The sequence below is a fragment of the Nicotiana tabacum genome, chromosome 17 (genome assembly GCF_000715075.1).
Source record: "Nicotiana tabacum cultivar K326 chromosome 17, ASM71507v2, whole genome shotgun sequence".
In the NCBI taxonomy this organism is placed as follows: Eukaryota; Viridiplantae; Streptophyta; class Magnoliopsida; order Solanales; family Solanaceae; genus Nicotiana; species Nicotiana tabacum.
In genome coordinates this window covers 50,634,882-50,658,770 of record NC_134096.1, presented here as the reverse complement: position 1 = coordinate 50,658,770, position 23,889 = coordinate 50,634,882, and the positions used below count along the sequence as shown (strand labels likewise).

At 38.8% G+C, this 23,889-nt stretch overlaps 2 protein-coding genes and 2 non-coding genes across 4 annotated transcripts; 1 reads left to right on the top strand and 3 right to left on the bottom strand.

The window, feature by feature from the left end:
• Nucleotides 1-520: 520 nt before the first annotated feature.
• TRNAG-GCC (transfer RNA glycine (anticodon GCC)) lies at nt 521-591 on the top strand. Its single transcript has one exon. It is a non-coding gene; the product is annotated as a tRNA-Gly (tRNA).
• A 58-nt stretch (nt 592-649) lies between these two features.
• Nucleotides 650-722, bottom strand: TRNAK-CUU (transfer RNA lysine (anticodon CUU)). The gene has a single exon. It is a non-coding gene; the product is annotated as a tRNA-Lys (tRNA).
• A 961-nt stretch (nt 723-1,683) lies between these two features.
• LOC107784334 (transcription termination factor MTERF8, chloroplastic-like) lies at nt 1,684-2,999 on the bottom strand. The gene has a single exon (XM_016605464.2). The coding sequence runs from the start codon at nt 2,913-2,915 to the stop codon at nt 1,815-1,817; it is 1,101 nt and encodes a 366-aa protein (XP_016460950.2). The 5' UTR covers nt 2,916-2,999; the 3' UTR covers nt 1,684-1,814.
• Nucleotides 3,000-4,685: 1,686 nt separating this feature from the next.
• On the bottom strand, nt 4,686-22,845 carry LOC107784333 (zinc finger CCCH domain-containing protein 44). The gene is given in 14 exon segments (XM_016605460.2): nt 4,686-4,921; nt 4,923-5,054; nt 5,056-5,281; nt 5,284-7,059; nt 7,141-7,212; nt 7,319-7,473; nt 8,633-8,703; nt 9,501-9,551; nt 9,636-9,695; nt 17,722-17,849; nt 17,941-18,958; nt 19,327-19,514; nt 21,861-21,940; nt 22,185-22,845. Coding segments are annotated over 14 exon segments (4,344 nt in total). The 5' UTR covers nt 22,502-22,845; the 3' UTR covers nt 4,686-4,851.
• Between the last annotated feature and the right edge of the window lie 1,044 nt (nt 22,846-23,889).

The following is a 23,889-nucleotide window of genomic DNA, read 5'->3' as shown; positions in this document are numbered from 1 at the left end:
GTTAAAACTATGTAGAGTAGGAGGATCAGGATATCAAAACCGAATAAATAGAGATGTTTGTCCGTCTATTCTGCCAATTTAAAATTTAATTATGGAAAAGCCTCTACCAATAATTTACGATTACAAAATAATGAGACCGTGCTACTACGTAATTGCTATATGTATTGAGGCAAACCTTTGATTCTTTTTAATTACAAATTCGAATTTATATTTTCCTTTCGGAAATTGTTAGTTCCTTCTGGATTTTATTTTTTAAACCCCTCCCCCAAATAAGGAGGATCAATAGTATTTTCACATTTCCCCTTCAGCGTGACTCGAACCCAAAACCTAATGATCATGGGTGGAGATGGTTTTACCAACTGAGCAAGCCTCACTTGTCACATATGCATAGAATTTGGATACTTATGCTTTTATGCACGAACACCAAATAACCCCTAAGGCACATATCACCAAGAATGATATGCCACTGCTTACTCGTACCAAATATTAATCTATATCAATACCAATAAATGCTAATAAAGCACCAGTGGTCTAGTGGTAGAATAGTACCCTGCCACGATACAGACCCGGGTTCGATTCCCGGCTGGTGCATTGTTTTCCGTTTTGGGTCTCCATATTAATTTAATTGGTGAAAGAAGAAAAAATAAAGCGCCCACCGTGGGGCTCGAACCCACGACCACAAGGTTAAGAGCCTTGCGCTCTACCAACTGAGCTAGACGGGCTTCTTGTTATACCATTCTGTAAAAGCACTTATTTGACAGTGTGTTTAAATCTTGATATCTCTGAAAACAACCTTCTACTCTTTAAGAAACTGTGAATAAAAAGTACTGGTTGGTTCAATTATGGATAAAGTTAAGATGAGTTGAGCTAATCAAATCTATTGCAATCAAGCGTCCAAAGATTGCTTGTCAATAATAATTACGAAACCCCTGTAGCTCAAAACTTGTTTTTCATTTGCTTCTCTTGTTTCCATTTTAGGAACTTGTTCCACCATGTGGCATTACGCACGATGTTGTGTTTCTTTAGTTGGGTTGATTTTCATTTATTTATAAAACGAAATATCATTAACTGATTTTGTTAAAATATATAAATATATGATATGTATAACAAAAACTCCAACTCAAGGAAAACGTTGATTTTCATGTGACAATGATTTTGCATCAATCTCTTGACTACATATATGCATTCTTCACTACTGAAGAGATGAATTGCAGCCAAAGGGAATGTGAAAGATTAAGATATAAATTTTTGCACCTAATAGCAAAAAGATGTTCCTCAAAAGTACTCTACAAATTGAGAATCTCAGCCCTGTTTAAGGCAGCACAGATTGTTCTACAAACTTCGATTCACTGAGCCAGAGAACTTGATATTAGTTATGCTCTCTCATACCCAACTTCTCATCTGTGACGGGACACTTTTCTTTAGGATATATGATATATGGGAAGCAGAAGCGAAGATCTCTTGTTTTAATCCCAATTTCTTCATAAGAAAGTCCAAGTCCCTCTTGATTGCAGCCTCTGAGAAAGTTAAACAACAAGGTACATTCTGAACAATGGTAATTATTTTTTTGATAATCATTCTAACCATGGTTATTATATCCTGGTTAACTCCTGAAAATTGCAAACTTCTTCTTTAAACAATATATTTTTGCTTTAACTTCCAGGAAGCAAAATAAGTTGGAAATGACAAACAATAAGGCATGATATTTTTGCTTTATCAGGACAGAAATGATTTTTTACAACACTGACTATATTTTTCAGAATACAAACTGAAAAAACAAAAGCAAAAACTGTATTGCACTACAACTGAAAATTTTAAGGAGCCACAGTTTTGTTGTGTGATTCATACAATTCAGGTATCTGATCCTTGTAGGGCAGCACAAAATACTCAATGAACTTCGACTCTGTTAAGCTCAGAACATAATAGAGATCCAACTTTCTCCTCTCAACCTTCTTTTCATCCAAAATTTTCAAGACTTGCACCCGAGGTACCACCCTTTTTTCCAAACTATAGACCAAAATTGAAGGATGAGAAGCCAAGTAAGCAGGTTCAAAACCGAGCTCCTTCATGTAAATATTCAATGCTTTCTTAATCTTAACCTCTGAGAGTGCTACACAATAAGGTAATTTCCTGAACATCACGAGTATATCATCATCAGACCATCCAAAACTCTTGAAAATTTCAATCTTCTTTTCCAACCTAGACTTCTTTTGTGAGGCTAACGTATGAAATCCATAAGGAAAAATAGGGGAGTTAAGCGGAAGCCCAAAATCCTTCTCCACCCTAAGCAATAAATCCTTAACCCACTCAGTCTTTTGTGTAATGTACCTAGGATTCCTAAGCACAAGTGTTTTTATTTTCACATCAGAAACACCACAGTTTCTCAACAACAATACATTAGACTCCATAATATGATAAGCACCAAAAGAAAGCAACCACGGAGTTCTCTTTATAGCCTTAACTACATTTTCATTAGTGCCCAAAGTTCTCCTAAGACAGTCAATAGTAGGTCTCAAATGAGTAACTAAACCTCTTTCAACAATTGTTGAATCTTTAGTGATGACATTCACCAGGTCCGACCCGGATAGCCCGAGGTCCATAAGGCACTCGAATTTGGGTTTTAGGGTTTTGGGAAAATCATAGAATAGCAATTTGGGTGCTCTAGAAACTAATTTTTTCATCTGGGTATCGTCCAATCCGGATTGTTTCAAGAAATTGAGGACTAAATCGGGATTTTTTAAGGTTTTCCATGAAGTTACCTTGGAAGATGTAGAGGTTGCTTCTTCTTTGGAGAATCCTAGAGAATTAACCAGGTATTTCACCAAGAAATGTGTCGGGGCAGGAGCTGGGGTTGCACTTGTTGAGTAGAAATATTGAGATACAGCTCCTGCTTTGCCTCTGAATCTGACGAGCATATCGTTTAGCTATTGCTGCAAAGGATTTTGCAAGAGTAGAAAATAGTTGAGGGGTTTAACTGTTTAGATATTTAGTTCGAAAGAAATGGGTCTTAATCTGCAACCGCCCAGCCCGTTCTGATTTTTTTTCAAAAAAATTGTCTCAACTTGCACCACACTCCCATTGCTAAAAATTGCACGTGCTAGCCACTATTCAGACCATCTTTTGAAAAATAACCAATGTCTGAATGTTCATTAAAACGTAGTTACCTTGAACTTGAATGCGAAAACACTATAACAGAACAATTGAAATCCAGAATACTATCTTGGATTTGAGGGTGAAATTCAAAAATAATTAAATTTACAAATGATAATTGAAAAATAGCCATAATTTTAAAAGTAATCAAAATTTAGTCATTTTTCATGTAAAGATAAATCTAAACAAAAACACTGTTCAAAATTCAGAAAATATTCCAGCATAATATGCTCATAATATGTTGGAGTTCGAATTTTGTACATGTGAACTTCCAGCATAACATGTTGGAATTTCATAATGTGCTCGAGTTCCAATATAATATGCTGGAAGTTCATACACAGAAGTTCCAATCTCCAGTATATTATGTTGGAACTTTCCGTGTGCTGGAGTTCCAGCATAATATGTTGGAAGTTCATACACAGGTGCTCCAATCTCCAGTATATTATGTTGGAACTTTTTGTGTGCTGGAGTTCCAGCACATTATGCTAAAAGTTCATACACATGTGTTCCAATCTCCAGTATATTATGTTGGAACTTTCTGTGTTGCAATAAAATAGTGGCTATTTTTTAATGACTTTGTAAACGCTAGCTATTTTTCAATTATCAGTCCGAAAACTGGCTAGCCCGTGCTATTTTAACTGAAATTTGAAGCTTTATGTTTTCTTGGCCCACCCGCATAGACTTTAAACCCACCAATCACACCGCCCAACCCTAATTAAGAATCAGAGAAGCACTATTATCAGTCAATTGTAGACAGGTTAATGAACAATCATAACTAGAAGGAACTAGCTAGTTGATAGCAGGCGTCCAAAATCAAGTCTAGAGACTTAACTAGAACTGCACAAGACATTAGTCAAGTATTTAGAAAACGGGTACATTTATTTTGATGATTTATAATCAATAAAAGTTGAAAAAAATAAGAAGATTGATAGAGTTGTTCAATGTTTAGTTTAATTTGATTCATATATTTTAATAAATCAGTTAATGTTATTTCTACTTTTTTATCTTATAAATAAATGAAGATCAACACAACTAAAGTCTAAAGAAACACAACATCGTGTGTAATGCCCCATAATGGAACAAATTCCTAAAAATGGAAAAAAGATTTTAAAAAAAAATGAAACACAAGTCTTGAGCTACAGGGGTTTGGTTATAGTTATTGTTGAATCTACTTTGACCAAGCAATTGGTTACAATACATTCATTAACTCGACTCATCTTTAACTTATCAAAAATTGAACCAACCAGTACATCTATTCAGACCTCCTTAGAGCAGAAGCTAAAATGTTATGTTTCACTGGTAGAAATGGCAACAAGATTGAGGATAATAATAACCAATCTCAGAAGAGCAGCACCTCTTTTCTCCAAATGTATACGTACAGAATTCGCAACTTTTATCAATTCACTGCTGCAGCTTGTACATTAGCAATATTTTCAGGATCAAATACAAAGATAATACACAAATACAATTGTTTTTGCCTGCTTTACTGCACTAGTTTCTGCCAGGTTAACATTATGGTTCTGTGGGAAAAATAATTTTGTACCCTGCCATTTTTACTGGCATTCTTTCGGTTGAATTATGAGAGTTTAACTACATCTTACTGTAAAAGATTTTGGTTGTACAAAAGAAAAATTAAGGCAATTGCCTGTACAAAAGAAAAATTAAAGCAATTGCCGTGAACTCGCCTTTAACTTCTCACCTTCACGGGTGGAGATAGTCGCATGAATCTCCCTTCCTGCAACGCCCACTCTCATAAAATTTACAAACTCTGTCCTTTGGTAGGAGGCCTAGAGTAACCCCCAGCACCAAATGGCTGTCTGCTGAATGACCTATCCCTACCAAATCCAAATTCCCCTACTGGAACAACCCAATCTCTTGGACAACTAGACCTCTCCCGTGTATATATACTGTGTTCCAAATGCTGGATTCCCAGTAAAAGTGGCACGATTCATGCGTGAATTTCCCCGTGCAGTTCCCATGCAGCTATCCTGACTACCATTCGCAAATCCTTGAATCGGTACACCCGAAATCCTGTTTCCAGATGCTGCCCAACAATCAGAGGTCATAGCTTCCAGTACAGTACTCTGACTCATCACTGAAGCTGCAGTTTCTTGGCTCGTGGTAGAGGGTTAGGTACGTTGGACCCAGCTTCTCCCTGGGAAAAGGAAAAATCAGCCGACTTTGTTTCTCCCTCGCTGCTAGAAGATGAACTCCCGCTAGACCTCTTTAAAGGATCAAATACAACAGCCTGTGATGCCCCCGCTAGTTCATCTGTCAGAGAGGATTGACAAGGTAATTGAATATCTTCAGTGAAGCTCAAGGCATCACTTTTTGCGGGATCAGGCGTGCGAGTCAGCTCCTCAATAGAGCCGAACCAGTCACTAGTGCACACAGGTATCATCTCCTCACTGCACCTCATGGCTGAGGTTGGTGAAGCCATACCACTTTGATTTTGAGATTCCATTGCATCGACTTCAGCTAATAGATCTGACACTGATTCCTCATCTAAAGTGCTGAACTCAATTGGCTCGCCAAAGGTTGCTCGCCAATCGGAACAGTTTGAGATTGGATGAGATGAGGAATTACGATCGAGTTGGTTGGCATCCGAAATAGGTGCGTCGACACGATCACACACTGCTTCAGCTGGTTTCAGCGAAGAATCAGATACAAGATCAGAGTCCACAGATGGTCTCACAGCTGGTGAACATCCACCCCATCCATTAGCTATTTCAGGAAGCTGGGCCCGACTGATCACTAAACTAGAAGCACTGCTCCAGCTAGGGCCTGAATGCTGAACAGTAAAACTAGAAGGAAAAGATTCTTTGTCCGCTGCTGCATGCCCAACTGGAGCTTCGTCTTTCAATTTTGGAGTAGGACTAGGTAAATCCTGGACATTTGAAGCACAAACTGGAACAACCGAACTAAAAGAAAGCAGATTTTCAGCTGCCTGAGCTTCAACATTGGCATAGCTTATTTGTGGGGTAGGACTGGGCAGATCTGGATAATTCTTGATACCTTTCTGTTCCAATGAATCACTTGACTCAGTAACTGAAGCAAAACTATTTCCAGAATCTATGTTAACCGAACTTCTATTACTGGTTAAGGATCCCCAGTTCTGTCCAGACGACTGTCCTAAATTCCTCTGACTGTTGAATAGCATACTATGGTTGCGGCCATCAGATATTTGGGATATTGTGCTTCCACTTGAGTCCTGGACCATATGACCGGTACTGGACTGAAAATTTTCATGGCATCTTTTCCCATGTGGAGGATCTCCGTGCACATTCCCATGACTGGATGGTCGGGGTTTGTAAGAATAAGAGTTATTCAAATCCAAAGATTTTGGAACAGATGAGGATAATCCATCCATCCTTGTAGTGTCGGTGTTACCATTAGAATGGTTATTTGTCACACGGAGGTGCCAAGGTACCTCCCTCTCTCCACATTCTCTCCCTGTTCCAGTTGCACTTTTACACGCACCAGCACTACTGCTTACAGAAGCAGCACCAAGCTCCCGAGACCGGTGTGATATCTCATCATGCGGCCGAGGGGCTTTATGGAACAGCCCCTTTAGTGCATTAGTTAAAAGTACTGAGTCATTATACTCATCATCTGTCCATATCCTCATATCAGGTGGGAAAAACCCCGACTTATTCCACTTCCTCAACTGCATCACTGAAAATGGTCCTTGTTTTCTACCACTAGGGTCACGGTAATGCCAAAGTTTGTCTGTTTCACAAATGTTAGTGGATGTTGAGTTCACTGTAGAGAGGCTCGCAATTGAAGTTTCAGATGCAGACCTATCCACAGCCAGACATGCAGTATCTTGATTTCCTAGCTTCTTCAAGATATTATTTCCATGGGCCTCTCTTTTCTCACTCATTTTACATGGCATAGATCCCTCTTTAGCTGGATAAACAAAACAAATATTTTATTTAGCTCATGAAAAATCAACTTTTGAAAGACTTGCTAGTACAATTACTATCTCACCTTTCCTCCGTGAAGGCATAAGCTTGTCTTGGCTTCTATTAAATCTAGTGTATCTTGGCTCCTCATATTCAACTGCATTACATAACCATCAGCTGTAAGCAATCTTTTGGAATGTGCACAATAAAAAAGAATTAGCAATAAGTTGGAAAAGAGTGACTGAAAACACAATGCTGTACACCTTGTTTCTTGAAGTCGGATGCACCAGCATCTTCTTCAGATTCGTAATTAGGATCCATATTTGGATCAGCACGCACTTCTGGAATTGCGAGTAGCCTCCTCCGGCGCTCCTCAGGCGTCTTCAGAAGCTCTAATTTCTCTACACATTCTCTGAGCGTAAAAGTGTCAAGGAAGTCCTCATACCCATGGTCAATGTCTTCTCCAATTAACAAGTACAAAAAATGACATCCATAGATATTGAAATCAAAGTTTCTCTTTTTTGAAGAAGAATGTCGAGATCAAACTTTCATATTGAAATCTTATAAATCTCCCAATTCATTTAGATGTTGAACTTAAAATTGTGATGTAACAACAGCACTATATGCTTCCAGCAGTAATCTCATGATTAAAAGATTTAGATTTTTTTTTTTGATTTGCACCGGGTGTCCAAGTCTCTTTGAGTCCCGACTAATCCCGGGGGTGCACAGGCCCTCGGCAAGGAGTTTCCCGCAAGTGCACCACGGTTAATTCAGGTTTTATCCAGTCCGATGACCCTCAGAAATTGTTTGCACCCAGTGGGTTTCGAACTTGAGACCTTGAAAGGGAGCAAACCCCAAGGCTCAAGTCAATTGACACCAGGCCAACCCCTGAGGGTTTAAAAGATTTAGATTATATTTCTATAGCTTAAGTAATTTGTATGTAACACATTTCATTTGTGTTATTTATAAGAGGTGACTTGCAAAAACAAAAAGCAATTCTGAGTGAACCCATTCTTTTAAAATGTGTTAGTTTTTGAAATGGTCAATCCACTAATGTATGTGAAGATCCAGACAAGCACAATGTAGTCAGAACCTTATCAAAATAATTATTGTTAAAACATATTTGTAAAGCACTCCAGCTTATACCAAGTAAATTCATCCATCTTCTTATAATGATAAAAAGAAATAAAGGACGTCCATCTGTACTCAGGTTAAGTTTAACTTTTAAAAAGTGTTCAACCTAATTAAAATGTAATTCAAATTAGTTATGTTCCTGTTTAGGACCAAGCTTCTCGTTGTAATAAAATTAGTCCTTTTCCCTCTTCAGAACCAACCTCTGTCCTCTGACTGCTTTTTTCCCCTCATGCTATAAACCCATTTTTTTTCATTTGCTAAGGTAATCAGACAGAAACATATGGAACTGTCAGAAAAGAGACAGGAGCAAGAGAAAAAGGTAAGAAAAAAGCACAAAAGTTTTTGAGTATGGTGCATCAGCTATTTCAGTTGGAGGCGTCATCAATCTGATTTAAAGATAACAAAAGTATTAAGGTAAACAGTCTCAACAGAGAAAAGGATATTCTTTTTTACGCCCATTCTCACTTGCTCGATCACGAAGATGGATGAGCCGCAGTACCTCTTCTTCCAGAGACTATTTTTCAAAAAAAAAACAGCATATCACAACACAGCATTTCTTTTTTGAAATATCAAAACACAGCTTTTTTCTTTTCTTTAAGAAATATCGCAACACAACATTTATAACATTTATAGAAATGCAAGGTAAGGCTGCGTACAATAGACCCTTGTGGTGCAGCCCTTCCCCGGGCCCCGCGCATAGCGGGATCTTTGTGCACCGGGCTGCCCTTTTTTTTTAAATACAAAAATTTTAAGTTCCATGAGAGCAGCCACAACAATTTGCCTACTTTTGTTTTTGAGTTAGAACAACTTCTTACTTTGGAATGTGGAGCAACAAAATGTGTAGATTAGCTACCATTTCCTTCTTTCAGCTGCAGCTTCTTTGTGCTTTAGCCCAATTATAAAGCACAAAAGAAACAGAGAAGAAAGGAAACCCTTCTAACACATTTTAAAGACTTAATTTAAGCTCCTTCAATCCCACCTTACTTGACCGTCTCCATTCCAATTAAATTTACTTGACGAAGGGAAATTTATATGAATATCTAACAAAGCAAAGTGTTGCATCATATACTAAATTGCTTCTCCATCTTCACAATTAATCTCACTGCATATGACCCAGGGGCAAATTTAAGGAATTTTGTAATACTTTTGCTCCAAATATTAAGTAAATCAACCATGAGACAGGATATCACCCAGAAATGCTGAGCAATATATTGAACAAAGTAGGTAAGATTAAGATAATTTAAAGGAAAGAAGAGCAAATAGCAATGAATAATAAATAAGGTGCGATTACATAGAAAGCAACTGACATACATCATTGAGTTTTACAGCGCGGAGTTCCATTGCTTTCTTCTGTATCTCACCCTATGTAAAAGAATAAGCATCAATAAGTCAGATGTCGTAGTATCTTAAAGCAAAACTTAAAAGTATCATCAATTTCACACTTACTATCGTCAGCCGCTTTACAAGCCCACATTTTATAATCTGACGTAATCTTCTGCATTCATCCTGAAGAAATAACTATGAATGATCAAAATATCACACGAATCAACAACAGTCACCTGCTGAAATTGCTACATACCCTTTACAAGGACAACATACTAAGGTAACAGAGCAGCCGAACTTATTAGAATCACACATTGTTGAGGGTATGAATTGTAGTCTCGTTTTTTAAAAGAAAAATTATCATTAATTAGGGGACTGGAGAAAGGAAAGGAGGATAAAAGGAATTGAACCCAAACCTATAGTGTGGTAAACTCCCCTGATACCACTAGGCCCCATGATTTGGTGGTAGTCTTTTTAAACAATTTTTAACTCATGAGCTATCTTTTGAAGTAGATTTAGATCCAAGGTCCGCATTCCTTTAACATATCATAGCCAAACTCAGCCCTGATATTGGGCTATGGTCCCCATATTATGTTATTCATGCTACAGATGTCCAACCCTCCAACCTTGAGCGTATAGAAGGGTGTAGAGTCTCAGATAGGTTGAGGGTATGGACTGTAGTTTGTTCTTTATATGATCTTGGACAATCTAACCTCATCAACTAGTTTTTGGAGTTGAATTAGGTTCACGTTCTATTTTTCTTAGCATAAAGTAAAAACAAAAAGACGTTGATGTACCATTTCTAGACAGGCAAATGAAGCTATTTATTAATAATGCAACAATGTTGCAATCTGTTTTTCCCAAAATGCACCTGGATTTATGCTAAATTTTGATTCTGTACATGACATGGCCAATTCAGCATGCCATACAACCAAATACCAGTGGACAAAAGAAGCCTAATTTTCCTCGCTTTGAAGCTGCTTTAGAATGTATAGAAATTGCAGACCCTTCAAAGCAACAAAACAAGGGAGTACCCAAGAAAAAGGATTCAGGCCTTTCACAGTTTGTAAACAGCACAAGATAGGGAAGGACAATAAACAAAGGCGCACACGATACATTGAGAAGTAGATTTCATAAACTACTAGACCACTAACATCATAAGAGTGATTCGTCAGTACCAAAAAGGACAATTTGGTAAAGTCCAACTTTCAGGTTGCAATGGTTAACAGAGTATGAAGTGATATAAGGAGTCATTTGGTTCACATAAAAATGGCAGGTTGGGGAGTGTTCTCCGGACAAAATTTTCCCATCTCACGGAGATAAAATAGTTCCTTTTTTTTCTTTTGTTTGGGGGCAGGTTGGGGGGTTTGGGGGGGGGTAGCTAACAGTGCACACTTAGACCCAAGTTTATCTTCCCACCACCGCTGATCCCAACCCCCATTCCCTCCCTGCAGCAACCAAAAATCATCCACTTCTAAAGTTGAATTACTGCTATTATGATAAAGTAAATAAAAAAACATTAATCCGAACTGCAATCAGGGCCCAGTATCCCGAACAACCCACAGAATAAAATCATCCAATTCTACTCCCAATCCCCTCAATAACAACCCAATTCCTATTCGTGGATACTGCAATCGCCCCATAACATGGAGATATTACAATGCCACCAAATTGATAAAATATTATAAGCTGATATGCAAGCCAACTCCAAGACAGCACACACAAAATAAAATGTTACTTTAGCCTCAATTTCGGTGATGTATAATTCCCTTAGGGGATGTGAATAAAGCTTAGGCTGCTACCTTTTCTGGGACAAATTAAGTTAAATTTCATTACAGGAAGAATGATGTTCTAAGACTCCTAACATCTCTCCTACTATTATGGAGCAATCTCTTATACCTCGCTCAAATAAGCGAAAAACTAGAGATGGTTGTTGTTAGGGGCATGACTCTTTGACATCGGGCGTGGCGCGGCTGTGGCAAGGATTGGGCGTGATGGCCTTGCCATTGGCCTATGTGCGGGCAAAACGATCATGCGGGCAATGGGCAAGACATTGTCATGAGGACTGTTGTGGGCAAGTATTGGCCAAGCTCTTGGGGCAGGCAAGACATGCTTGACAAAGGCTTGACAAGGCAGTATGGGCAAGTTGGGGCGACATGGCATGGCATGCGCGCCAAAGTTAGTAGCACGGGCACGTTGGGTTGTGGCTAAGCTAAGGCAAAGCAGTGCGAGATGATGGCAAAGGCTTTAGATAGCTAAGGCAAGGCTATGTGAAGAAAAATACAAGCAGTGGCACGGGTGAAACAAGGGTTGACATGGGCAAGGCAGAAACTCGGTCAAGGCGTGTGCAGGCGGCAGTGGCATCGGGCGTGTGCGGCAAAGTCATGGGCGGCAAGTTGCGGACAAGGCATTGATGCGGAGCAATGTCAAAAAAGCCAAGGCTGGGCGCAATGCCAACCTTGGGCATGCAGCAGCTAACCAAGTCAAAGAGCACATGCAATGCACATGCCAAAGTAATTGGCGGTTACCTTTTTGTAACTACTTGTACCCATGTCTGCTTTATGCTTGTATCCACTATCATTTCATGTAGATCATGGCCTATGTAGTTGAGGATGTCAACTACAAGATATGAACAGATTTAGCATTAGCCCGCCAAGTGGCAAAAGCTGTAGACAACAAGTGTCAATGTGTTGTCAAGTGCCAAATACTGTCTATGTGCTATAAATAGGTGCCTTTGCAGTTTGGACTTAGTCAGATTGGTGTGTGGAATTTCGTGTGAAATTCAAAAGGGAAACAAGAGTGAAACATGAGGGTTTCTAAGTGTTTCAAAAAGGACTAGGGCTAGGCATTGGGAAGGTCTTAGTGTTGGCTAAAGAACAACTTGTGTTCTTTGTCAAAGTGGGGCTGTGATCGACTTGTGATAATAGTCAAGTGAGGGTTTCCTTTGTAAGTTTCCGAATTAATACAAAGGTTGGGATTTTCCCGCATTTGATTGTGTTCTCTTTACTTTGCTGCCTAAAATTGAACTAAGTACAAACTTGCTGAAAATTTGGCTAAGTGTTGGGAAGGCTGAGTCAAGTGCACAAATTGACCGCCGCGCGGGTGTGACTTTGGGCTGACAAAAATCGCCCCGTTACATTTGGTATCAAAGCAGGGCAGGTTCGTGGCGGTGGCAAGACGGCCAGTAGCAGATTTTGTGGTATTGTTTGGGAACATGGTTGGTGGCACAAATGCTGAACTTCGCCAAAGGGTGGAACCGTTGGAAGCACTCGTTGGGCAGGCCCTTGAAATAGGCGTTGATTCTTCTGTTCTTGCAAGAATGGCACGGTTGGAGGCAGATCCTGCGGCGAGACATGAGACTACGCCGGAAGAAATGGCCTTGGTACACAAGGAAAAGGAAGAACTGCGTGAGGAAGTGTTTCTACTTCGAAGAGCATTGCAAAATACTGTCCCAAGAAGTGATGATCGCACCAAGGTGAAGATTCCGACACCAAAGGCTTATGGTGGTGCAAGAAGTGCCAACAAGTTGGAAAATTTCTGGATATAGAGGAGTATTTCCAGGCTGCTCGTGTGCCGAATGAGGAAAAGGTGACCATCACTCCTATGTATTTGACTGATGATGCAAAGGTGTGGTGGCGTACACGAGCTGTGGAAGTGGAAAGTGTTGGACTGCCCAAGATTGAAACTTGGGAGATGCTGAAGAAGGAATTAAAATCTCAATTCCTTCCAAGCAACTCGTCATGGATTGCAAGAGATGGACTGCATAGCTTGAAACAAAGTGGCACGGTGAGGGAGTATGTCAAGGAATTCTCATCCTTGATGTTGAATGTAAGTAATATGGCAGAAAAAGACAAGTTGCATTACTTCATAAGCGGATTGAAGGGTTGGGCGCAATTAGAGTTAAGAAGGCAGAATGTTCAAAGCCTCTCTATTGCTATTGCAGTGGCAGATGCGTTGGCTGATTTCAATTTAGGTGATGACCCGGCTGAATCTTCGCATTCAAAGTCCAATGCAAGGAAGTTAAAGGCAAGGGAATGGAAGAAAAGCGGGAAGGGCCAAGCTGCCGAATATGAAGGGTATTCCAAGAATGGAAGGCAGGCGGAGACTTTCAATGGCAAAGAGAAAAGAGGCAAATTCAAAGGTTATTTTACTTGTGGTGGACCGCACTTGAAGAAGGACTATCCGGTACAGGCTAAGGTAAATGCTATTTTGGCTGCGGAAAAACAGGAGCAAGTGGCGGAGGCAAATGCCATTGTGGCAGATGTGAATGGAGCAACAGGGGCATTGTATGTCAACAACCCCTTATTGGGGATGATAAACTGAGTTGGCTCGACGAGGACCTCGATTTCAAAGGGTGCAGGTGGTTTGTTAGGGGCCTGACTCTTTGACAACGGGCGTGGCGCGGCTGTGGCAAGGATTGGGCATGATGGCCTTGCCATTGGTATATGTGCAGGCAAAACGATCATGCGGGAAATGGGTTGGGCAAGACATTGTTATGAGGGTTGTTGTGGGCAAGAATTGGCCAAGGTCTTGGGGCAGGCAAGACATGCTTGACAAAGGCTTGACAAGGCAGTGTGGGCAAGTTAGGGCGGCATGGCATGGCATGCGCGCCAAAGTTAGTGGCACGGGCACTTTGGGTTGTGGCAATGCCAAGTGCGGGCTAAGCTAAGGCAAAGCAGTGCGGGATGATGGCAAAGGCTTTAGATAGCTAAGGCAAGGCTATGTGAAGCAAAATACAAGCAATGGCACGGGGAAACAAGGGTTGACATGGGCAAGGCAGAAACTCGGCCAAGGCATGTGCAGGCGGCAGTGGCGTCGGGCGTGTGTGGCAAAGTCATGGGCGGCAGGTTACAGACAAGACATTAGTACGAAGCAATATCTAAAGAGCCAAGGCTGGGCGCAATGCCAGCCTTGGGCGTGCAACAACTGACCAAGTCAAAGAGCACATGCCAAAATAGTTGGCGGTTACCTTTTTTGTTACTACTTGTACCCATGTCTGCTTTATGCTTGTATCCACTAAGATTTCGTGTAGATCATGGCCTATGTAGTTGGGGATGTCAACTACAAGATAGGAATAGATTTAGCATTAGCTCGTCAAGTGGCAAAAGTTGTAGACAACAAGTGTCGATGTGTTGTCAAGTGCCAAAGGCTGCCTATGTGCTATAAATAGGTGCCTTTGGAGTTTGGACTTAGTCAGATTGGTGTGTGGAATTTCGTGTGGAATTCAAAAGGGAAACAAAGTGAAACGTGAGGGTTTCTAAGTATTTCAAAAGGGACTAACACTAGGCATTGGGCAGGTCTTAGTGTTGGCTAAAGAACGACTTGTGTTCTTTGTCAAAGTGGCGTTGTGATCGACTTGTGATCATAGTCAAGTGAGGGTTTTCTTTGTAAGTTTTCGAATTAATACAAAGGTTGGGATTTTTCCGTATTTGATTGTGTTCTCTTTACTTTGTTGCCTAAAATTGAACTAAGTACAAACTTGCTGAAAATTTGGCTAAGTGTTGGGAAGGCTGAGTCAAGTGCACAACTTGACTACCACGCGGGTGTGACTTTGGGCTGACAAAAATCGCCCCCGTGACAGTTGTCCTCCAAGTTGCTTTCTTTCCTTGCTATTATAGAAACGACACTCTTGCTAACAAGAATGATTTTCTAAGACTCCAAACATCACCCTTGCTATTATGGAACAATCTCATATTCTTCACTCCAAATAAGCCAAAAAATAGACATGGTTGTTCCTCCAACTTGCCTTCTACCCTTGCCAATCCTCTGAACACAACACAACAGTCCATGGAAGAACATTAAGAAGCTCTGGAGTGAATTTTCCGGGAACTCCTACTTTAAATTGGGCAATGGCAATCACATAAAGTTCTGGAAAGATAAATGGTTTGAAGGATCCATCTTGATGTTTGACTTTCCTAGCCTTTATCGGATAGCTCAGAATCAAGATTCCACTATTTCTCAAAATTGACAAGACAATAGTTGGCACATTATTTGCAGGAGGGATATGCAGGACTGGGAGGTTCCACAACTTCTAAATTTGCTGACAAAATTGGATGGACTCTCAGTCAAAGAAAATACTTTTGACAGTATAAGGTGGGGGAGTTCCAAGGATGGCCTTTACACCGTTAAAGCAGGCTACACTCACTTTTGCTCCACCAATGAAATCATTGATAGATGGCCTTGGAAATACATCTGGAAGACCAAGCTACCTACAAAAATCTCCTGTTTCAGTTGGATAGCCCTAAATGAAGCATGCCTAACCCAGGACAATCTCAGCAGAAAAAGCTTTCAATTGGCCAACAGATGTTATATGTGTTTGCTGCAGCCAGAATCCACCAGGCATCTCTTTCTTTATTGCCCAGTTGCAACAGATATCTGGTGTATGTTCTTTGCCATCTTTGGTTTAAGCTGAGTCATGCCTCAGAACATTAAGGATACCTATGAAAGCTGGTCTTCATGGAAAGTTGATAAATCCATCAGTAAAGTATGGCAGATGATCCCTTCTTGTATTTTGTGGTGTGTTTGGACAGAAAGGAATCGCAAATGTTTTGATGGGATATAAACTCCAACATACGCACTTAAGGCTAGATGTCTTATATGGTTATATAGTTGGCAGAACTTAGCTCCTGTCAATTGTCCTATTAATCTTTTGGACTTCGTCAGCTCTTTAGCTTTAGCCTAGTTTTTGTCTATAGAGCTGACTATGTCTTTATGTATCTCTCTTTTGTACTTCTTGCATCTACTTGATGCCTTTAATACAATTCTCTTACTTCATCAAAAAAAAAAAAAAACAATACCAACAACACCACCTACTCCTCACTCCAAATAAACCAAACAAAGACATGATTGTTCCTCCAAGTTGTCTAAATAGACATGGTTGTTCCTCCAATTTCCATCTTCCCTTGCCAATCCTTGAACACAACAACACCACTCCAAATAACATCACTCCTACTATCACGGAAACAACAACAATAATAAATGCAACAACAACATACCCAGTATTTTTCCACAAGTGGGGTTTGGGGAGGGTAGTATGTACGCAAACCTTACCTTTACCTTGTGAAAGTAGAGGGGTTGTTTCTAGAAGACTCTCGGCTTAATAAAGCAACAATAATAAATGCAAGAAGAACGATTTTCTAAGACTCCTAAAATCACTCTTCCTATTATGGAACACTCTCCAATTCCTCACTCCAAATAAGCAAAAAAATAAACATGGTTGTTCTTTCAAGTTGCCTTCTTCCCTTGCCAATCTCAGAAATTCTTCCACCTTTATTAGTAACACCCATGAGATATTGAACAGAAAACCAGTCTTTGATTATAACATACAAGTCTGCAATTCAATAAAAGGTGATCTGTGTCCTCTCTAGACTCCTTCCACAAGCAGCACCGAACTACAATGATCCATCTCCTCTTCCAAAGATTTTTCAATTAAGATTGAATATCGCATTGTTGGGAGGATAGAAAAACCCAGTAGAACAATCGAGGTGCACGTAAGCTGACTCAAACATCACTATTATTAAGAAAAAGAAGTTTGTACCTATGATGCACATGAGGTAAAGAAAGCTAGTTTCTTCATTTCTCTAACATTCCCCAATATCTAAAAGAATTGTTCTGTACACTGCACAGAGTCCTAACTAATAGGTATCACAGAACTTTTTCTTCCATTGTGCCATGTTTTTGCTAGGTCTGCATGAATTCCAAGAGATTGTAGGTCAATTTATAATGAATCCTCACAATAGATGGGACACTAATCTCTCTTTGTTTTAATTGTTAGGGCCAAAGATAATTATTATTTAGAGAAAGGAGGGACAAAATTGGGTGTTAGCGGTTAGTATTAAGAGACGACAATTGAATAGGGGATAGTACTCTTTCTCCCATCTACCAAATGAATTTCTTTCCCGCACAAGAAGTCTCTCTATCATCATCTCTAGATTTACTTACTATACAAAACTACATATAATACAGAGGTGTTGTTGCTACCTTATTTGAGGTAAATGTGATGTCATAGCCTAATTAGGAAAAAATGCAAAAAAAAAAAAAAAAAAAAAAAAGGAGAAAAAAATATTGTGCTACAACAAAGAACAGAAACTATGAATATTCCACTTACCTCCTGCAATATCTACCTGTAAGCAGAGGTCTTAACAATTGTGACCAAAAAAGGATGCAACTCAAAGTAGTGAACAAGGAACAATTGCTTGTATCTAGTTACCTCAGAGAAATTTTGATTTGAAATAGACTCAATAGCTACAGCCTCTTTCTTGTTTAAGTTTAATACTACAAGAAGTACATCAGCTGTCTTATCCCCAATCTTGTATGGAATAAGTGCCTTGCTTGTACCTGCATTGAAGATATCATGGCTCTGGAAACTAGGGTAAAATCTTATTTACATCATCATTAGTTAAGAAAAGCTTTTAAGAAAGATTTGTACCTATAACAGGGACAAGCCTGTACATTTCTTGCTTTTGATTGTTACTAGATATTCTTATACGGACAACTGAGCCAATAACTCTGACGTGGAACTTTTCCATATCTTCAATGAGACTCTCCATCAAATTACGCCGCAAATATATGAGATTGATATTGTGAGCATCAATTGCACCATATTCATCTAGATTAATCTGCACCAATTTTTCTTCAGAGTTTCTACGAGATTTACGTTTCTTAGTTTTATTTTTCAAGAATGAGCTATCAATATTGTCATCAGCTTCCACATGGCTAGTATCAGTTCCAACAATTCCAGCCGGTATAAAAGCACTCTTCTGCGAACCCTCCTTTATCAGAAAGTGAAACTCAAGAAGCTTTAGCATTTCTATGTGGCCAACACGAGGTTTTCCAAAAAGACTTTTGAGCCTCGAATCACAAATTATTTGACTTTTTTGGCGAGGATCTCGAAGATTATTTCTCTTAATGTACTCTAGTAATAATGCCTGCATATCAAAATGAGATAAAGCAGAAGTATCACCATTTTTCATGTGTGCAACAAGTTCCAAAAGCTCTTTGGATGCCCATTCCATGGGCCCTGTCAAAGATATCCCCATGCTGGTGCCTGCTTCTTCTGTCTCCGAAGAATCTTTACTCTGTAACTCTAGTTCTATGGGCTGTGTTAGCTCCAACTGTGGAATACCGCCAGCAACACTTAAACTTTCAGGCTCAGCAATTGTTCGGTTTTCAGTGCTTGGAGTATCCTTGCAAGGTGGCTCTAGCGATTGTTTGGGTTTCATCAGCTCCAAATTGTCAAAAGAGTTGCCCATAGTACCTTTTCCATCGAGGGCAACACGATAACCAAAAGGTAGTCGCTGTCTCTTAGCAATTGCATCTGATTCTTTGCATGGATTTTTAGCTTGAATTAGTTCACCTAATGTTAATGATAGCTTTTCTTTTACGTACATCCAGTATACCTTGAAAAGAAACTCCCAGCTGCTGTTGTCATCAAAATCTACTTGAACCTGAAAGGATTTCAGGCACTTAAAGCCAAATACAAATCGCAAAGAAGTATCAAAACCAAGTATACCGCAGAAATAAAAGGTATACACTAATACTATCCATGAACAAAATTTTAAACAAACAATTTCTGTCTTGTTTTAATAATTTACAAATCTAGCAAGGCATGATAGGAAAAATGTTTGGACAAATTAGTAATTGCCAATTGGAACTGATGATCAGATCAGTTCCTGGAGAATGTGCCATTTTTTATTTAACCACAAGGCATTAATCATTCTCAGAAGAATGTATCTTACTCAAAATCGAAAAGACTTGATGAACTCATCAAACGCCAAATCAACAATCTGTAATGAGATTATGGGGCACAGCATACCATCTCCTTGTTCCCTTGGTCTATATTCTCAATCAGCATGATCATTCTCATGCATGTTGAGCAAAAGCCTTTGTTTCCTCGAATACGGAGGTAATCAGCATTTCTTGTACATCCTTTGCACACTGAATATGTACAAGTATAGCACATAAACTGGGAAGCCTTTTGACATACACTACAAATATGCCAACCTGAAAACGAAGATAATTTGAGGATGTCATGCAAGCCTCAGGGGGTGGTGATGTGATAACCAATATAAACAGCATATGCACCTATTACCGTATCCTATTTGGTTATATTTAAGCAACTGACTACAGGACTTACAGCCTATAAGTAAGAATCTTTTTCTTATTTTTTTATTATTAACTTATCGTTCATGAACATTGTCGCCAAAATCAAACATAACAGATCTTATTATAGAACGGGGAACCAAATCTTGTGAAGTTAAAAAAAATGTACTAACTGGAAATGGGATGCAAAAATGTTCAGCACCACACGTGGCAGTCATTGACATTCCCATGTATATTGGTGTTTAATTTTAATAAAATTTGATGTTTGTATTTGTTTGTGGTTGCACCTCTACTATGAAAACAGATTCTCCAAATATATACATTTATTTATATATGGGGTATCAGGACAGCTTGCATGCATCTCAACTATTCTATTGGATACCTGCATTCTTGGTTATTAAAATCCATTCTTTTGTCACTTAAAGCGACAGGAACAAAGGCTTATCACTTCATGGGTGATTATGCTTCAAACAATGACAACAACGAGAAGCGGTTGATTCTATTGTTTATTGGTATGTTGAAACAGTTATTTTAACAAACATTCGATTATTATAGTTCTCAATTAATATATGTTTGAAATTTGTTAGTTTTTCAAAAAAATTGCATCTCATTACAAAGAAGCATGCAGGTGACTTTTTATTTTACCATTTTACCAGTGACTTGTTTTTCTCTTCAAGTCCCATAGACCATGCCAATTTTTTTGGCTCTTTTCTCTTTTAAGATTGCCTACATTCTCACACCAGTACAAGTACCAAATACACTTGTCCTCCATCATATTACTGATGACATACTAAAAATATTTTAAAACCAACCTTTATCCACTTTAGAGATTAGACCTATAGATTCTTTGCAGCTTATTCTAACATTACGATGATGAAAACTAAGAGTCGGCCTAATCTGGTAAGTCACATCAAGGATTCTTTTCTTTTTTTCTGGAAACCAAGGCTTCTTTTGAGTAACCCAAAAGATGACTCTGTTCAATGTAGTTCCCAGCTTAGGCATAGTTCATTTATCATTTCCTTTCGGTACCATTTCTTTTGATTGTTCAACATTCAGTGTAATCAAATGATCCCATCTTTGTTTCTCTAGGTCATGGATGATTAGTTTTTTTCAGGTACCATTTAGTTTGACTGTGTAACGTTTAGTGTTAATCAAATATCCCATCCTTGTTTTTGTAGGACTTAAGTTTTTTTTTTTTCTTCCGATTTGCAATTCTCATCAAACAAGAAGAGAAATTTTTCGAGAATACCACAGAGGAAGAGATCTTTTCGAGATTCTCTTCGATTATGTACAGATAACAACAACAACAACAACAACAGTAGTAGTAGTAGTAGTAGTAGTAATAATAATTCTCATTGTATCAGGATACTACACTATAACTTTCCATATTTAATAACTACTATTCAGCTAATCAACTTTTGTCCAGTAATCAATTGATAACTCCAATATCTTACCCAGTGAAAGATACTATGAAATAGACATCCGAGACTTTTCAGAACGCCATGGAAAAATAGTTGTTACATCTATAGCAAAATAAAAAAAATGGCTATCAATTAACTTTAAGATTTTAAGGATAAAGATTGTGTTTATAACGATATATCGTCTAAAAACTTATACACCATCATTTAAAGATTGTGTTCATTTAAAGAGAAGTAACAAATAAGTACTAATTTTAATGTTATTTACAATGGAATATATGATCTTTTGCCTAAATGATTGATGTAATGCAGTTCGGTGTAGCCAACTTATGATGAGTTAAGAAGCAGAGGTAGTATGAAGTATTCAGCATCACGCTCCTTAGAGATTCTATGAGATAGCAAAACAATTGAGTGTCTTTTATAATTTTTATTATTGTGTACAATCACCTGCCATGAAATTTAACTGCGCCTTTATCTATGTGTTTCTGGTGACACTGCGATAGGCCAATAGCATGGTCACCTTTATCCACGGTGAAACTTTATATGGTAATTATCCATATAACTGAAACAAATGCCAGATGCAGTAATGATATGAAATTATAGCCTATAATGCACCCTCTCAGAGATTAAATCTACCAACAAACATAAATCTATATGACCTTGCCTGATATTTAAGTCACTCTTGTGAATGAACTAAACCAGCAATTGCGGAATCACAACAAAATTCACAATTGTTGTGCAATAAAAGATCAGGAAAAATCTCATAACATTAAAACAAGATAAAAAAAATAGAGATGGGAACAACAATCGTAGAAGCAGAGGGACATACCGCAGGTCCATTTAGCGTCGGATCGGAAAAATGCCTCGTCTCGTTTTATACAAGATGGATGGTATGCCTTCGGACACCCCCTAACAGTTAAGGAAACAATCATCAATACAATCAATTAGCGACTTCTCAATCTCAAACCATTACGAAAGCAATTTGAAATAAATTAGAAAAAATACCTTTACATTTACCATTTATGAAGTACTACTACATCAAATTTTTTAGCTGAAACTGAAGTAAACTTCAACAAAACGATTCAAAATAGAAAGAAGGCAAAATTTAGAAACTTAATTTATGTGAATACCGAAAAGCGCGTGGTTTACTCACTTGCGATCGCATAGGACAAGAGAACCACCATCGAAACAAATGAAGCAAACATCTTCCCCCTCCTCATCCTCCTCTAGCTGTCTCTTTGTTGGCTGAGCTTTCGCCGCAGCTCCACGTGGCGGCCGTCCTCGCTTCCGCTTCTCCGCGGAGCCGATCATCGTGACAGAAGTCTTCACCTGCAAAGCCAACGTAGTAGCCGGAGAATTCCCAAGAGCAACGTCAGCATCCGTAGACACCGCTACGGGAGCTCGGACTAGCTGCGAGTCGTCCATATCCTGAATTGAAGTGCAGAGCTCCACTGAATTATCACCGTCCATGGAGAATTGAGCTCAGAGAGAGTGTTATATAAAGCTAGGTTGGTGAATTGGGCGGATTGTTTAGACGGCGGAGCAATGATCGGAGAAGTGAGGACGGTGATCATTGACCATGCGACGTTCGTTGTTAGAGTAGGTGGAAATTCCTGAGACGGAAAGGGAGAAAGATAAAGGAGGGGATAGGGGCTGTTGGTTGCCCCCCCTATTGGCCGAGTCAAGTGTGTGTAAAATGTGTGTGCGAGAGAGAGAGAAATAGGAAAAAGAGAATTTGGTGGGGTTGAATCTTTTGGCAAAACATGACTTGTGAATACACATGCGAAGAGGCGCAGGCTCCTCGAGCAAAGCCTGATTTAATGTGAAAACAGTGGGTATAAATATTGTTACTCCCTCCGTTTCTTTTTTAGTCTATATTCAAGGCATTCGAGGTATGTCTGCTTGCTTGATTTATGGTGTTTTTAAGGTATTATTATCAAAATATGTCATTATAATTTCGATAATTAAATTGCTTAGTTCAGTACAGATACTCGAATAAGTATTATCTTTATTTAAGGTACCTTTTTACTTTTGTGGATCCGTGGTTCTTTTTGGGATGAGTGGGTTCTCAATTTCTCTTGGTCTTGCAACTCTTGCTTTTAAGAAATGGAAGTAAGAGTCAAAATAGTTAGGTTGGTCACCAAGTGAGTCGCCCAAAAAAGATAACACTCGAACACGGAGCTAGAGTTTCGGACGCTGGTTCAATCGAATCCAATAATTTCGTTCTAAATTTTATATTTATTTTAAAAAAATTATTAAATATATATAAATTATTAACTTAAAATAAATAAAATTCTCAATTCATTAGTTTTAAGTAATGGCTCTGACGACTCTCTGCTCGAAGACGGCCTAACTCCTCCTCCTATAGCATGCAATTTTCATCAATTTTAAAAAGTGTGCCAGTCAATTTGCGGTTTGGAAAAAGACAAAGTTTACGTAAGAGAAGATAGATGCTTCTACTAGTTGACGATTATTGATTTGCAAGTAATTGCAAGGGAAATTTTCTACTCACATTGAAAAGGAAGACATTCCCCCACCCAGATGGACTTAGGGGTCGTTTGGTTCGTGGTCAGAAAGAGAGTTAGTTATATATTAAATTTAGTATAGCTTATACTATGTTTTAGACTTTTAGTTGTTTCGCTATAAAAGTCAGCACAACAGGTACGTTGCTTGATTATCATTTTACAATTCACAAATAAAAAAATAAAATAAAAAAGTTATCAGTCAATTTATGTACTATTTTATGCTGGATAAAAAATAAAATATTAAACCATGTATAACTAATTATTACATAACTAATCCCAGCGGCGGAGCCACCTTATAGGAAGCGGTGTCAAATGACACCCTTTCGCGAGAAA